General features: G+C 42.5%; 2 protein-coding genes across 2 annotated transcripts in view; both read right to left on the bottom strand.

The window, feature by feature from the left end:
• Positions 1–1265, bottom strand: part of dgki (diacylglycerol kinase, iota) — a gene marked incomplete at both ends in the record, with an annotated part of 232815 nt that extends 231550 nt beyond the window's left edge. The window contains 1 exon segment of the mRNA XM_084330996.1: positions 1042–1265. Within this exon segment, the coding sequence (XP_084187122.1) occupies positions 1042–1265 (224 nt within the window).
• A 6182-nt stretch (positions 1266–7447) lies between these two features.
• creb3l2 (cAMP responsive element binding protein 3-like 2) overlaps positions 7448–14888 on the bottom strand; it is a 71886-nt gene continuing 64445 nt past the window's right edge. Inside the window, exon 12 of the mRNA XM_084330789.1 lies at positions 7448–10828. Coding sequence (XP_084186915.1) covers positions 10753–10828 — 76 coding nt within the window. The 3' untranslated portion in view covers positions 7448–10752. The remainder of the gene's footprint in view (positions 10829–14888) is intronic.

Raw genomic sequence — 14888 nt, 5'->3', positions numbered from 1 at the left:
ACCCACACACACATGCGCAAAATGTACACACAATGCGTATTTAGCACACATGTTGTCACCTTACATGACAGCTGGCTGGTCGTTTGTCTGATTCAATCAAAACAAGAATACTGGTGGGAAAGAATAGCTACTGCTACATGATTAGAGCAGTACGTCCATGAGAGAATGTCACCAATGTTAGCTGTCAAATAATCAAGGGCGCCCGACGCCGTGCCCCCCCCCTCTCTCTCTCCCTCTATCTCTCTCTCTCCCACCCTCTGTCCCACTCTCCCTCTCTCTCTACCTCCCCTTTATCTCCCCCTCTTTCTCTCTCTCCCCATCTGTCCCCCTCTCTATCCCCTCTATCTCTCTCCCTACCTCTCTCTCCCTCTGTCCTGCTCTCTCTATCTACCCCCCCCTTCTCTCCCTCCCTATATCTCCCTCTGTCCCCCGCTCTCTCTCTCTCTCTCTCTCTAGTCTCTCTACCCCCTTCTCTCCCTCCCTTTCTCTCTATCCCCCTCACTACCCCTCTCTCTCTCTCTCTCTCTCTCTCTCTCTCTCTCTCTCTCTCTCTCTCTGTCTTGACTAACCAATACCAATGTTAAGGCTATAAGCCTGTGGTTTCATGTGGTTTCTCACAATCCATTTTCAACACCCATCTCATCAGCAAGAGAAAAAAAATCTTCCTCTAACGACGTTACAGAAAACACAAACAGATATTTAGCTGCAGGAATCCACACACAGCCTACAAATAAGCCAAGGACACAATCTTCTAACAGCCTAGTAGGAATATCCACATTCTCCTCTAACGCCACATCCTGTCCATTCTCTGTCCTCCTATCATGTCCCTATGCCATAAATGTCATGTATGTTGTGTATGTCATAAATGTCAATATGAGTTGAAAATGGGGGACCCTGATGTAAACAAGACAAACGTCTTTCTCTGGTCTGCATCCCCTTAACAATTGTGTGTATTGAGCTGTACTGTATTGTACCCATTCTGCAATCTGTTAAATAAAGTTTTCATTCATTCATTCTCTGTCATCCTCACGTCTCACTCACCTGTACGAGGTCTGTTTCCTGAAAGCCAGTCCTTTCAGTTTCTCCTCCAAGCTGTCATGGTCTATGTCGGGGAGGCTGCAGAAAGTATCGCTGCCCCCCATGGCTTCCTCCGAGCCGGCCCCGGACTCCGAGTCTCCCCCGTCGGCTCCGAGAGAAGCCAACCTCCCGCCGATAAAGCCCCCTCCTCCTCCTCCGGGGCTGCGGTCCTTCGCCAGGGGGTCCATCATGCTGGTCGTCCCTGTCGCTCCCCGGCAGCACTGGACCCCCTCTCCCCGGCTCGCGAGGAGGACACAGTGCCGGTGGTGGTGGTGGAAATGTCGGTGGACGTATAAAGTGACTGAGCGTTGTTGAATTATTATTATTATGAAAAGGACGAAAGGGATTTGACTCCGTTATTTATTTATTTTTTACACAGAGTCACAGACGAAGGGATTTCCCCCCTCCGTTCACTTTACCGGACGAACGAAACAATTTATCTGTCCTTGAATTTATTAAATCAGACTCACGAAATACTCCAGCCCTCCTCTCTTCCCAGTATGTCGTACAGAATGCGGAGCGGAGGTCGTGTTGTTGTTGCCGCAGCCAGGCACCGGGGCACCGCACGCGCAGGCCGGGATGACCGACCAGCACGAGCGAGCGACCGACCGACGGACCGACGGAGTGCAAATGGCAGCAGCAGCAGCAGCAGCGTGCAGCGCGAGCTCGAGAGGCGCGCGCGGGGCGGCGACCAACACACACACAGGTTCGGGTGCGCGAGACGAGCGGAGTAGAGGAGGAGGCAGGCGAGGCGGGCAGGAGCAGCCATAGATATCTATACAGCATCCATCTATCTGTTTGGCCCACACGAGAAGGTGCGAAGGGCATTGTGGGATATTCCAGCTCCTCCCTATCTCCTCCTCCATCCTCCTCCTCTCTGCAGCATCATCAGTCAGAAAGTAGGGCAGAGTGAGTGAGCGAGCACACGCACGCACGTGCACACACACACACGCACTCTCTCTCTCTCTCTCTCTCTCTCACTTCTCTCTCAAAATACCAGATAGGCTACCAGATCACACAATCATTCAAATATGCACATGCACGAACACACATAGCCTACACAAGTATGCATGCACACACATGCACAAACACACACACACACACACACACACACACACACACACACACACACACACACACACACACACACACACTCCATATGTCCAGCTTGCTGATGGGTACACATTCTTCCCCTGATCGGAACAGTCTGATCCCAGCACTCATGATAGCCTGCCAACATTGTACCCTGTAACCGCTCCTGGTTCGTTTCACAATTCATTAGTTGAAATACTTTCAGGGGAAAAAAATATGTTACATCACACACATCCACATGAATAAATAAATAAATAAATAAAACTAGCACAGGACAGAAATATTTGAATGAAAATGGTAGAGTCAGCACAACTTATTTGAATAATAATAAAATATTTTGTAATTTGATTTATATAGCGCTTTTATAGAACTCACTCAGTCACTTTACACTAAGGGGCGACACCATCAAAACACAAACACACAAGGATGGATGGGTGGATGGATGGGGGCTAAGAGAAGGCAGTGGAGAAGAGTGGGGTCTTGAAAAACTGTGAGGGACTTTGAATATCTAATGTCAAGTGTTCCTTGTGAATCCCCTTGGGGAAATGCAGGTGTCATACAACGACAACGACGAGAAGGCCTACCGGGAGGAGGTTGAGGTACTGGAACGCTGGTGCCAGGACAACAGCCTGCTCCTGAACATTGGTAAAACCAAGGAGCTGATCGTGGATTTTAGGAGGAGACAGCAGGAGACACACACACCACTGAGGATAAACGGGGCTACCATGGACCGGGTGAGCAGCTTCAAGTACCTGGGGGTCCACATCTCAGAGGACCTGACATGGACAACACACATAGACTCAGTCGTAAAAAAGGCGAAGCAGCGCCTCTACCACCTGAGACAGTTTAGGAAGTTCAGAGTATCTGGGAAGATACTCCAGTCCTTCTACTCCGGAGCTGTAGAGAGCATCCTGACTGGAAACATCACTGCCTGGTATGGAAACAGCACGGCTCAGGACAAGAAGGCCCTACAGAGAGTGGTGCGCTCAGCCGAGCGTACCACGGGTATTGCACTACCAACCCTGCAGGTCCTATACAACAAGAGGTGCAAATCCAGAGCCTGCAGGATAATGAAAGACCCTCACCACCCCCAACAACAGCCTGTTCATGCTGCTGCGGTCAGGCAAACGCCTGCAAACACCAGCAACTAGGACAGAAAGACTTCGGCTCAGCTTCTTCCCCGAGGCCATCAGAGCCCTGAACACTGAACTCTCCACGCACAAGCACACATGAGCACACACACAACACACACACTGTACACGCTCACACACTAGCAGCCACTTTAACATGAGCACACACACACTCATGCTGCACACGCTCACACTTATGGTCACTTTACAGAAGGAAAGGTCACTTTAAGAATAGTATAGTATTTTATGTTGTTATGTTTATGTGTATGTTTAAAAAATTATAAAAAAATAAAATATAAAAAAAGAATAGTATAGTATAGCTTGAGATTGTAAAATATAGCATTGTATAGCAGTGTACATAAAGACCCAGTGCCTCATCCGTAGCTAACAGTGTATTGCACTACCACAGGACCTAGCATGTCCTAACATGCTCTGTAAATAACTCATGTACAGATACCGATATGCCCTACTTTGTTACTTGTTATTGTACAATGTCATTCTATTGGATTCTTATTATATATTACTATTGTAATTATGCACATCGTTGCGGGCAAGACCCCCCGCATTTCATTGTATACTTGTATGCCGTGACAAATAAAACTCTTGTATCTTGTATAGCAGCATGGGTACAGGCAGAATAGGTATATAATAATAATAATAATAGAGAATAGAACAAAGTGCAGAGTAATAAAGGTGATGGTGATAATAGTGATAACAGTAGAGTGGCTAGATTCAGTCAGACAGTATAGTGATGATAGTATACATACTCCACACCGTAGTAACACGCTGCACCAGAGCCCATGCAGTGTTTATAATTAAGAGTCAGACAGTCTTCAAGTTCACCAGATGTTAGCTTTCCAGCAATTGGCAGCAGTCCATGCTGGGGGAGAGTTCCAGAGCCCGGGAGCGGTACTGGAGAAGAACTTGTGAAATGACGGGAGGATGTAGATGATGAAAAGGAGTGGGCCAAGTACAGAACCTTGAGGAACACCTTGATGTGACAGAGGAGTGGTTGTGAAGTGAACCTGTTGGAGGCAGGACCGCAGCCAGCAGAGTGCGGTGCCAACCAATTAGGAACTAGTTAGCAGCAGTGGACACCCATAGTTCAGCGCCCTGGGGACCAATTCCAGTTGTAATGCCAGTGCCCTGGTCAAGGACAATGACAGGAGTATGTATACATGCATGTATTTATGGTCCACGCAGAAAGGCCTTCCACTGGGGTTCGAAACCCACAACCTTCTTGCTGTGAGGCAACAGTGCTGTCATTGTGCCAACATGCCTCCCGATAGGAGATCATAATAACCAAGTTGTTCCCCCGAAGCCCTCGTGTCAACGTCAGACTGGTTTAGCTTTCAGGCTTTTCAGACTTGCTGACCAAATCACACGTGGACATTTTTGCCGTAATGGAATTTAGCCTTAACTTAATTTAGAAATTAGAAGTCAATAATTGAAGGCACACACTCCATGTCTGTGTGTGTATACGTGCACACACTCGGACACACTTTGTCAGTAGTAGAAAACATCCAAGGGTTTATACAGATATGTGGGTGCGCGCACACAAACACTCACAGACACAGCCCTTTTATTGGCAGTGGGAGACAGCCATGGCACACAATTGAATACCAATATGGAGTCAGCTGCAGGGATCTATTGGTGATTTGTATATGCTTCCAACTTTTGAATAGGGAATATATATGGAAATTAGAGAAGTGTGTGTGTATGTAAACATAACCAGTTCCCAGTATCTATTTGTCACATTTATCTGAAGAGTCTCTTGCATGTCCTTGACTTCAAAAAGACACACCAAAGAAGAAGACGCTTGACTTCAACAACACACACACCAAAGAAGAAGAGATTCAACAACACACACCAAAGAAGAAGATATGCAACAACACACACCAAAGAAGAAGACACTTGACTTCAACAACCCACACCAAAGAAGAAGACACTTGACTTCAACAACCCACACCAAAGAAGACACTTGACTTCAACAACACACACCAAAGAAGAAGACACTTGACTTCAACAACACACACCAACGAAGAAGAGATTTGACTTCAACAACACACACCAAAGAAGAAGAGATTTGACTTCAACAACACACACCAAAGAAGAAGAGACTTGACTTCAACAACACACACCAAAGAAGAAGACACTGGACTTCAACAACACACACCAAAGAAGAAGACACTTGACTTCAACAACACACACCAAAGAAGAAGACACTTGACTTCAACAACACACACCAAAGAAGAAGAGATTTGACTTCAACAACACACACCAAAGAAGAAGAGACTTGGCAGCGAATAGCGGTACTTTTACTAAGGAAAATACTTTATTCACTTTAAAGTACAAATAAAAAGACAGAAACCCTACTTCAGACTGGCTTTACATGTGGAATAAAAGACATTAGAAGTCAGAAGGATAGGGATAAATAGGATAGACGTTTTTCAAATTAAACAACATTTTAACGGTAAAACGTTCCCCCCCCCCCCCCCCCCCCCCCCCGTTTCACCTTGGAACAAATTTTATTTTAGAAAATATGTTTTCTTTTGGACGGGATGGGGGTGGTTCTTTTTGCCCGCTCAGGCATCCTTGATGAGTATTTTATTTCAAAATTCAGGAGGATTCAAACCACCACCCGAAATTTTAATGATATCTGGTGCAGACGTGACATGCAGCAAAGTTCCCAAAATACCTGATTCCCACTTCTGCTGTGACCTTTAACCCTCCCAGAATGAGACCTAGATATCATTGTGCTTCCTTTAAAAACCTGGAACAACCACCTAATATGAGTCAACCAGGGTTACAGAAAAAAATGATATTATATCCTACACAAATCCAGATAGTCTTTTTGGATTTATTCATTTCTGCCTGTGGAACACTTCAAATAGATAATTTCCCCATGATCTGTTCTGTGGACCGTTTTGAGGAACTTAAAGGAAAACTCCAACATTTTGGGAAATTAGCTTATTTGCCATCTACCCTGGAGTTAGACAAGAAGATACATACCTTTTTCTTCTCTGTGCATGCAGTAAGAGTAGCAAGACGCGCACCGTTAGCCTAGCTTAGCGTCAGTCACTGGAAGTAGGTTCCTCCATTAGCCTAGTTCCCAACGTCTTCCTACTCCTACTGCACGCACAGAGAAGAAAATGGTATGTATCTTCTTGTCTAACTCCAGGGTAGATGGCAAATAAGCTAATTTCCCAAAATGTTGGAGTTTTCCTTTAACACAGTAATTATTTATGTTTGCCTTTGAAGTATTTGCCAAACTGGGCCAAACTATTTAATGTCTCAGACGAAGAACCGTATAACTCTGTTTTAAGTTTTCAGAAGAACAATCAATACACTTTATTATCTAAAAGATGGTAAGTTAAGAGTGTTGCGTTCAAGCGGCTGGGTGGCGCAGCGGACATTGCGCTCGTCACCAACGCAAGAGACACCGGGTTCAACTCCGGCTGTCGGCGTTGACTCCGGCTTGGGCCAGTCGTCATACTAACTCAATTGACAGAGTTAGCGGGTGGAAGTCGATGGGTGGTAATCTGGACAGCGACTCCTACAGGTCGGTTGGGGGACGCCTGCACAGCAGAGACAGGAAATGGCGGGGGTAGTAGTGTGAGCCTCCCACACGTTACACCTCGCCAATGAGAGTCCGCGCTGGCAGGGGAAAAGATGTGACAAGGCTGCCTCCTCGTGTACCGGAGGGGAAACGTGATGCAAGGCTTCTATCCTCCCTACAACCGGCCAGTGGGGGGCATATGCGAGCAACGTTCAAGACAGGGGAGGGGAGAATTGGCACAGCGGGTAATTGGGATGGGAGAAAAATAGGAGAAAAAGTGGATACAAAAAATAAAAAAAATAGTGTTGTGTTCATTCATAGTTAAAACAGTAGAGGTTGAGTACTTTATTATATAAAGATGGTAAGTTAGAGTGTTGTGTTCATTCATAGTTAAAGACAGTAGAGTTTGAGTACTTTATTATATAAAGATGGTAAGTAAGAGTGTTGTGTTCACCCTTTCACTGCCACACGACAGCCGGTTAACTTTCACTGTGACAATACAGAAGGTTAGCCCTTTACTATCACACAACCGACGGCGATGCTCCATCATTAGCATCATTAGCTCCGCAAATGCGGAGCTAATGATGCTAATGATGGAGCATCGCCGTCGGTTGTGTGATAGTAAAGGGCTATCCTTCTGTCGTGTGGCAGTGAAAGGGTTAATAGTTAAAGTAGAGTGTGAGTACTTTCTTGTGATATATCACATTCACACTTCCCAAGTGATTTGGATTGACTTGCAAAAAAAAGGAACAAACTTGAGTTATATGGTTCTTCAGTGCAAGGGGCCAATGATCAGGTCCCATGACAGGTCACATGACAAATGGGCTGAATAAGTTACAATAACCACTGTCCTGCCGACACATCATTTAATTCAGAACATATCAAATATCATAAGACAAACGCACAACAATAGAGACCGGGTTGAAGTAAAGCTCTGGAAATGTCTCCATTCAGCTGTATGTACACATGTATAGTTTGGATTTTTAAAGCAACGAACAGCGATTAATAGGCCCGCCCGAAGGTGGAGGAAAAGGGTGAAAGTAAGGCAGTGTATGTGATTCAGCAGCAACACAGCTGTGCCAAACAACTCTGAATTAATGATGGAACATGAATCAAATGGCAGATCTCATTACATTTAGACTCACTCTTTTATCAATGTCTTATACTACCGGTATTTACAAAAATAGATCCTTTTTTTCTTAATGTTTTTTTGGGGGGGATGCTTAGAGAATATATATATACTATATTAGGACATTCATTCTTTTGAAAATATACACTGGGAGGTTCAGTATGAAGACACATTTTACACTACAGATCGCAGGTTTGACATGGGATGCTGACTGAAACAATTATCATCACACCGCAAACAAAAGGTCACGCGTCCGTCCAGGTTGTCATTTGTGAGGGCCGGTCGCGAGCCAGGTTCCTCGGGCCATCGGTAAACACAAGTTAACCAATTTATACCGACACGACAGTTCACACAAAGACTAACTTGGGTCCGCGTAGTAAGCCTCGTACACACTTGCACATTGAGACATTTGCACATTGAGACTTAAAACAGTCGAATCATTTAAATCTAGGCTGCGAAAACATTTAAGTTTGAAACAACCAGGAGCTAGCTAGTTTTGAAAACATTTTGGAAACCGTTAAGAGGGTCTCAACTTTCAGCCCGATTGCACTTAAAATATGTAAGTAAAGTACTTATCGACCACAGGAAAAAGGTACATATTGTACTTTATGTTATAGCCATAAGTAATATATTGACGTATTTATGTATTTACAAATAAGTACATATATTACATATTCAATCTTTTTTTACTTTTAACGTTTTCAGAGAACATTTGAGTTCCCCCGCTGGGGGACAAACCCGGGACACTCGCATGGGAGGCAAGTGCCTTTAGCTCAAGACTAACAAGACACTTTTCTGATAGCCTCGCCCAAACCCTAACCCTAACCACACTGTTACCTTAAACTAACCATAACCATAACCCTAACTCTAACTTTCTATCTTAACAATAACCGTTAAACGTTAAGATGAATCATCATCATAGCATTGCTGTGTTTGTATCAGGATGGGTGGGTGTCTTAGTCTAATAGTGAGAGCACTCGCCCGCAACCACAATCATTGTTAGTTCGACTCCCGGACTTTCGCCCAAAACGAAATGTGAATATATTACTTGTACAATAAGTAAATATATTACTTATGGCTATAACATAACATACAGTATGTAATTTTTTTCCTGTGGTCAATTAGTAGTTGTAGTAGCTCTGTCAAGTCGTGTGAGCTCTGTGCCCCGCAGCATTAAAACCATTCTAAACTCGTCTCCGATAGAATATATTATTCTGGTGGATATACTTTATTAATCTGTACTATCGAATTACCTAATTTTTAAGAATGCAACTCAGTATGCACTGGGGAAAGACTTAGCTCACACTCATCTCGTTGACAACGTTGCTACGACTACTACGTTGCCACGACCACAACGTTGCCACGACCACAAAGTTGCTACAATTACAACATTGCAACAATTACGACCGCACCGCCAACGCCGAGAACATTCCGATGGCGAGCGTTCCCTTAGTTTCGTTCCTTGTGGAATGTCTATAGTTTAAGTCCAACGTCCAGTTTAAGTCCACTTTTTGACTCGAGTGAAAAAGGTTTTCAAAATGGAAAACGCTTAAAGATCTGAAAATGTGTACGAAGACTTTGTGGGGGAAAAGGGGTGCAGCAGCCTCATTAAAATTATACCAGCCATACATACAGTACGTATACACTGGCGACTGACGCACCATAGCCATCATTATGAATGGGGATTATCGATCATTCAAATATAATTAAATGGTTAAAGCATAGATGATAATGTACCAAGAAGCGATAAAGCAAAAATAAGAACGATATATAAAAGAAAAGAGATAACAAATAACATAAAAACACAAAAATATCAACACAAATAAAAAGTATCAAAATGTCATGTATGCATTACTGTAATGGAATAAAAACATTATATATATATAAAAAGAAAAAAGCTACAATAAAGAACAATAAAATTATTTTTGAAGAAGAGAGAGAAAGAAAAGCTCTATAAATACAGAATGTGTCCATGCTCTGGTGTTTATCAGTGTCCCAGAAAAATATACAAAAATAGAAAACTTTGCATCTCCCATTTCTTTTGGGGCTTTTGAACGCTGACAGTGATTTCTAGGTCATTATTGAGGTCCACGTTGATTCAACTTAAATGTATTCAAAATCACTGATTCTAGGAATTCTAGGACCGGTCAATAAAAAATTCCCCACATTCTGAAAGAGGGAGGAAGGTGGTGTGTTGTGTGTGTGTGTGTGGGGGGGGGGGGGGGGGGAATCTCCCTTATGAGTCTTGTAAACTTGAGATTTTAGAGAAAAAAATAAAAATAAAAGGAGGGGGTGGGGTGGAGGTGGTGACATTCTCTGATTTCCTTCCCTTGCACTGAGTTTGACCGAATCGAGCCAATCGCCCGTACAATCAGTCTCATCCGTCTGAAACCTCGTAACATCTGCGATTTTGCAGTAATATCTTCAGTACGGCTACAAAAGTATTTAAGGAATATGTGGTGGCCATTTTTAAGTCACTCAATTTGAATGAAGAGACGGCCTGTGTGAGAAGGCCATGCATACCTGAAGAGCCTGGGAGAGACATCATAATAAAGTTACTATATTACATTATATTATATTATATTATATTATATGAATACTAAATCAGGAGCTACTTCAGTGTTGTCCTTTTGAGTAAATGTGTAAAGAAAGGAAACCATAGAGAAGGAATTCACGAAAGGTTTTCTGATTCTGTGTTGTTTTTTTCCAGGACACTGAAGCACAGCAGAGAAAAGGTCAAAGGGTGAGGAGGTTATAGGTCAACCTCAGGAGGTCTCGTTGACCGTCCGCTCCAGTTCTAAAACTTTACTGGTGCTCTCGTTCATCCTCTGCTCCAGAGACCTGAGAGAGAGAGAGAGAGACAGAGGCAGAACATTTAGAACGTGTCTCACTACTTAAGACATGCTAAGTTAGAACAACAGTAATATACTGTACTGTCCCTTAACTCAATCAGCGCCGGAGCGATATGCGTGATGTGTTGTTAAAAGGCAGACGCTCTAAGTATAGGAATACGTGGCAGTGTTTGCAGGGCTATAACTATATTCTATATTATAGCTATGGATACAATACTATGGCCCATTTGACATCACCTATCTATCGTTCAATATGTGAAAAATAATTCATTTTTCCATCCATACGTTCCTGTGTTATACCGTGGTGAATATAAGTATGGTTTTAGAGCGGTCTAGGGTAATTCCCGAAATGCTGAGTTATAGCCGTATACGTCAATTCCACTATAGACGTTGCCGTTTCTTGCCTGTACTTGCCTGCTACTTGCCTGCTATTATTCCGAAATCAAATCTATATCATATGTATTATGTTCCATCATGAATGCATGAAAGGGGGGGGGGGTCGTTTCTGATTATTTGATCGTCAGTAACGGCATTCGTATTGAACACTAAAAACGCTTATCAGCCCGACTGGTATAAAAGCATTGCAGGATCAAGCAAAAATGTACGTCAGATCATGCTTACCTGTGATCGGGAGTATTCCAAAAATAATATTCCAATTGTTTGATCGCCATCTGGTACATCCAATGTCCATTTGCTCTACGGCATAATCCACCACAACATATGGATCGGGGATATTTGACACGCTTCAATGGAACCGGGAAAACCGTTCACCTCGCCCAACAAGGACAAATTAAACCTGAGACATTTGGCCGTCCCACAGGCCAAGATACAAGGTTACAAAGGGTGCTAGATACTGCCACCTGGGTGGATGCGGCCGGTATTGCACTTTGGCATTCTCAGGATGATTTTTTGATTTGATTTGATTTGAAGTCTTTATTTCGAACATGCAATGAATACAACAAACAATAACAAAAAAGAAAAACAACTCAATCTGCATGTTCGAAAAGGAGTAGGAAGAAGTATACACTTATTTAATCCTACCCCTTTTCCACTACTCAAATGAGTGTACTATTTTAAACATAAAAAAGAAAAGAAAAGAAAAGAAAAAAAAATATATATATATATATGCAAAACAAAAAACAAAAACTATATATGTATAAAATAAAATAAAATAGAAACAAAATAAAAATGTAAACACCTGTGAATATCAAGTCCCTTCTTCATCCCTGTACCTTGTGAACATAATTTCCTTATACATCAGTTTGAATTGTCTCATGTTTGGACATTGCTTTAACACCACATTAAGACTGTTCCACAGTTTCACTCCACATATTGAGATGCAGTGTTTTCTCATGGTAGTGCGTACGTTTAGCACCTTTAAATTGTGTTCTCCCCTCAGATTATAACCCCCCTCCCTATCAAAGAACAATTCTTGAATGTTTCTTGGAAGTGCATGACTTTTTGCTTTATACATTAATTGTGCCGTTTTAAATTCCACAAGATCATTTAACTTCAATGTCTTTGACTCCAGAAACAATATGTTAGTGTGATCACGATAACCTGCAATGTGAACTATCCTTATGGCCCTTTTTTGGAGTATAAAAAGTGGTTGTAGTGTAGACTTATAATTGTTTCCCCAGACTTCAGCACAGTAATTTAAATATGGTAAAACTAGTGAACAGTAGAGAATGTAGAGTGATTTTCCATCCAGGATGTGCTTTACTTTACTCATGACTGAAATGCTTCGTGAGAGTTTAGATTGGACATGTTTTATGTGAGGTTTCCAACAGATTTTATGGTCTATTATTACACCTAGGAATTTATTTTCATAAACTCTTTCAATAATCACATCATTTATTTTAACTTGTACCTGAGTATCCAATCTACAGTTTCCAAACAACATAATTTTAGTTTTGCTCAAGTTCAATGATAATTTGTTTCTATCAAACCATTCCTTCAATTTCTTCATTTCAGATGTGATGACCTCTAAAAGCTGCTGGACATTCTCACCAGAAAAAAAAAGATTAGTGTCATCCGCAAATAAAATACATTTAAATATATTGGATACTTTACATATCTCGTTAATGTACAAGATGAACAGTTTTGGACCCAACACTGACCCCTGGGGGACACCACAAGCAATGTCCAAACATTCAGATTTATAATCTCTCATTGTCACAAATTGTTGTCTTTTATTTAGATAGCTTCTTACCCAGTCCAATACTACCCCCCTGATCCCATATCTCTCCAATTTCCTGATTAATATATCATGATTAATAGTATCAAATGCTTTTTTTAGGTCAATGAATACTCCAGCTACATGTTTTTTTTGATCTATGGAATTTGTGATTTTTTCAATGAGTTCTATTAACGCTAGTGATGTTGACCGGTGTGTTCTGAATCCATACTGGCTATCGGTGAGTAAATTATGTTTATCAATGAATTTATCTAATCTGTTGTTGAAGAGTTTTTCTAATATTTTTGAAAACTGAGGAAGTAGAGAAACAGGCCTATAATTTGTGAAGTGGTGTTTATCTCCAGTCTTGAACAGAGGTATGACTTTTGCTATTTTCATTTTATTCGGAAATCGACCAGTTTTGAATGATAAATTGCAGATGTGCGTGAGTGGTTTTGAAATCCCAATAATGAAATTTTTTACTATTTTCATATCTATTTCATTACTGTCTGTAGATGTCTTGTTTTTACATTTATTAGTAGTTTCTATAATTTCATTTTCATCTACCGCTTCCAGAAACATTGAACTAGGATTTCTTTCAATGTAATTGTCTTTTATGTCTTCAGGAGTCACTGGATCTGGGATTTTTCCCGCTAATTCTGGTCCAATATTTACAAAAAATTTATTAAAGTTGTTAACCACATCATCCATATTGCTAATAGTTTGATCCTCTTCCATAAAATACTGAGGATAGTTTATTTGTCTTGATCCATTCCTGATAATACCATTTAATATCTTCCAAACACCTTTAATATTATATTTGTTGTTATCTAATATTCTACTATAATGATCCTTCTTACATCTTCTCATAATATTAGTCAACTTGTTTTTATATTTCTTATATTTATTTTCTGCCTCTTTAGTTCTATGTTTTATAAATTCTCTATATAGTGTATTCCCCATGTTAACCCAGATGTCCGTGTGCCTGTAATGAATGGAAATAAAAGAAATAACAATGAAAGCCCGACTATACAATGGGGGAGCTCCCGTAGCTCACCGCATATCTCGGCGCTATTTCTGCGTCGGGGAAAACCGTGCTCGTCACGGATCTGGGGGACACGAGTTTGATTCCCGATTCATTTCTCAGAATGTCTTCCCCTGCTCTACATCCCATTTCAACCTGTTTCTGTCGGTCATGCTTGACCAGAAAAGCGATAAACGGTAAAAAATAAAGTAAAAAAAAAAAAAAAAAGCCAGACTATACTCGGATTATCGGGGGTCCTGGCGGCGTGAATACTTTACCCAAGGCAGTTGTCCTTCCGCGTTCGGTTTGCGTGCCCTGATTGGCCTCTCAGCGCCCAATCGACTATCGCCTAACTACTCGCTCGTTCTGCCTCTACTAACAGCCTGCATTATCCAATTCATATCAATCCTCTCTATATTAACGTGATTCCATCAACACAACATAAATGTTCAAAACACGACAAGACCGTTTGCATCACTTCCCGCGGTTCTCGGCACTTATTCTACCAGTAGTGCGGTAGTTGTTGCCACGGTCGGTATTGGGTCTTTGGGTGAATACTTCATTGGCGGGGAAGAAGAACACTGATAGCGGGGTGTGGACCGTCCCGCGAGCCCCAGACCACCGCCCTGCGAGCCCCAGACCACCGCCCCGCGAGCCCCAGACCACCGCCCCGCGAGCCCCAGACCACCGTTCCGCGAGCCCCAGACCACCGTCCCGCGAGCCCCAGACCACCGTCCCGCGAGCCCCAGACCACCGCCCCGCGAGCCCCAGACCACCGCCCCGCGAGCCCCAGACCACCTCCCTGCGAGCCCCAGACCACCGCCCCGCGAGCCCCAGACCACCGCCCCG

Source organism: Notolepis coatsorum (genome assembly GCF_963971535.1).
Source record: "Notolepis coatsorum genome assembly, chromosome: 15".
In the NCBI taxonomy this organism is placed as follows: Eukaryota; Metazoa; Chordata; class Actinopteri; order Aulopiformes; family Paralepididae; genus Notolepis; species Notolepis coatsorum.
Note: the sequence above shows the minus strand (reverse complement) of the source record. Positions and strands in the feature narration are given on the sequence as shown.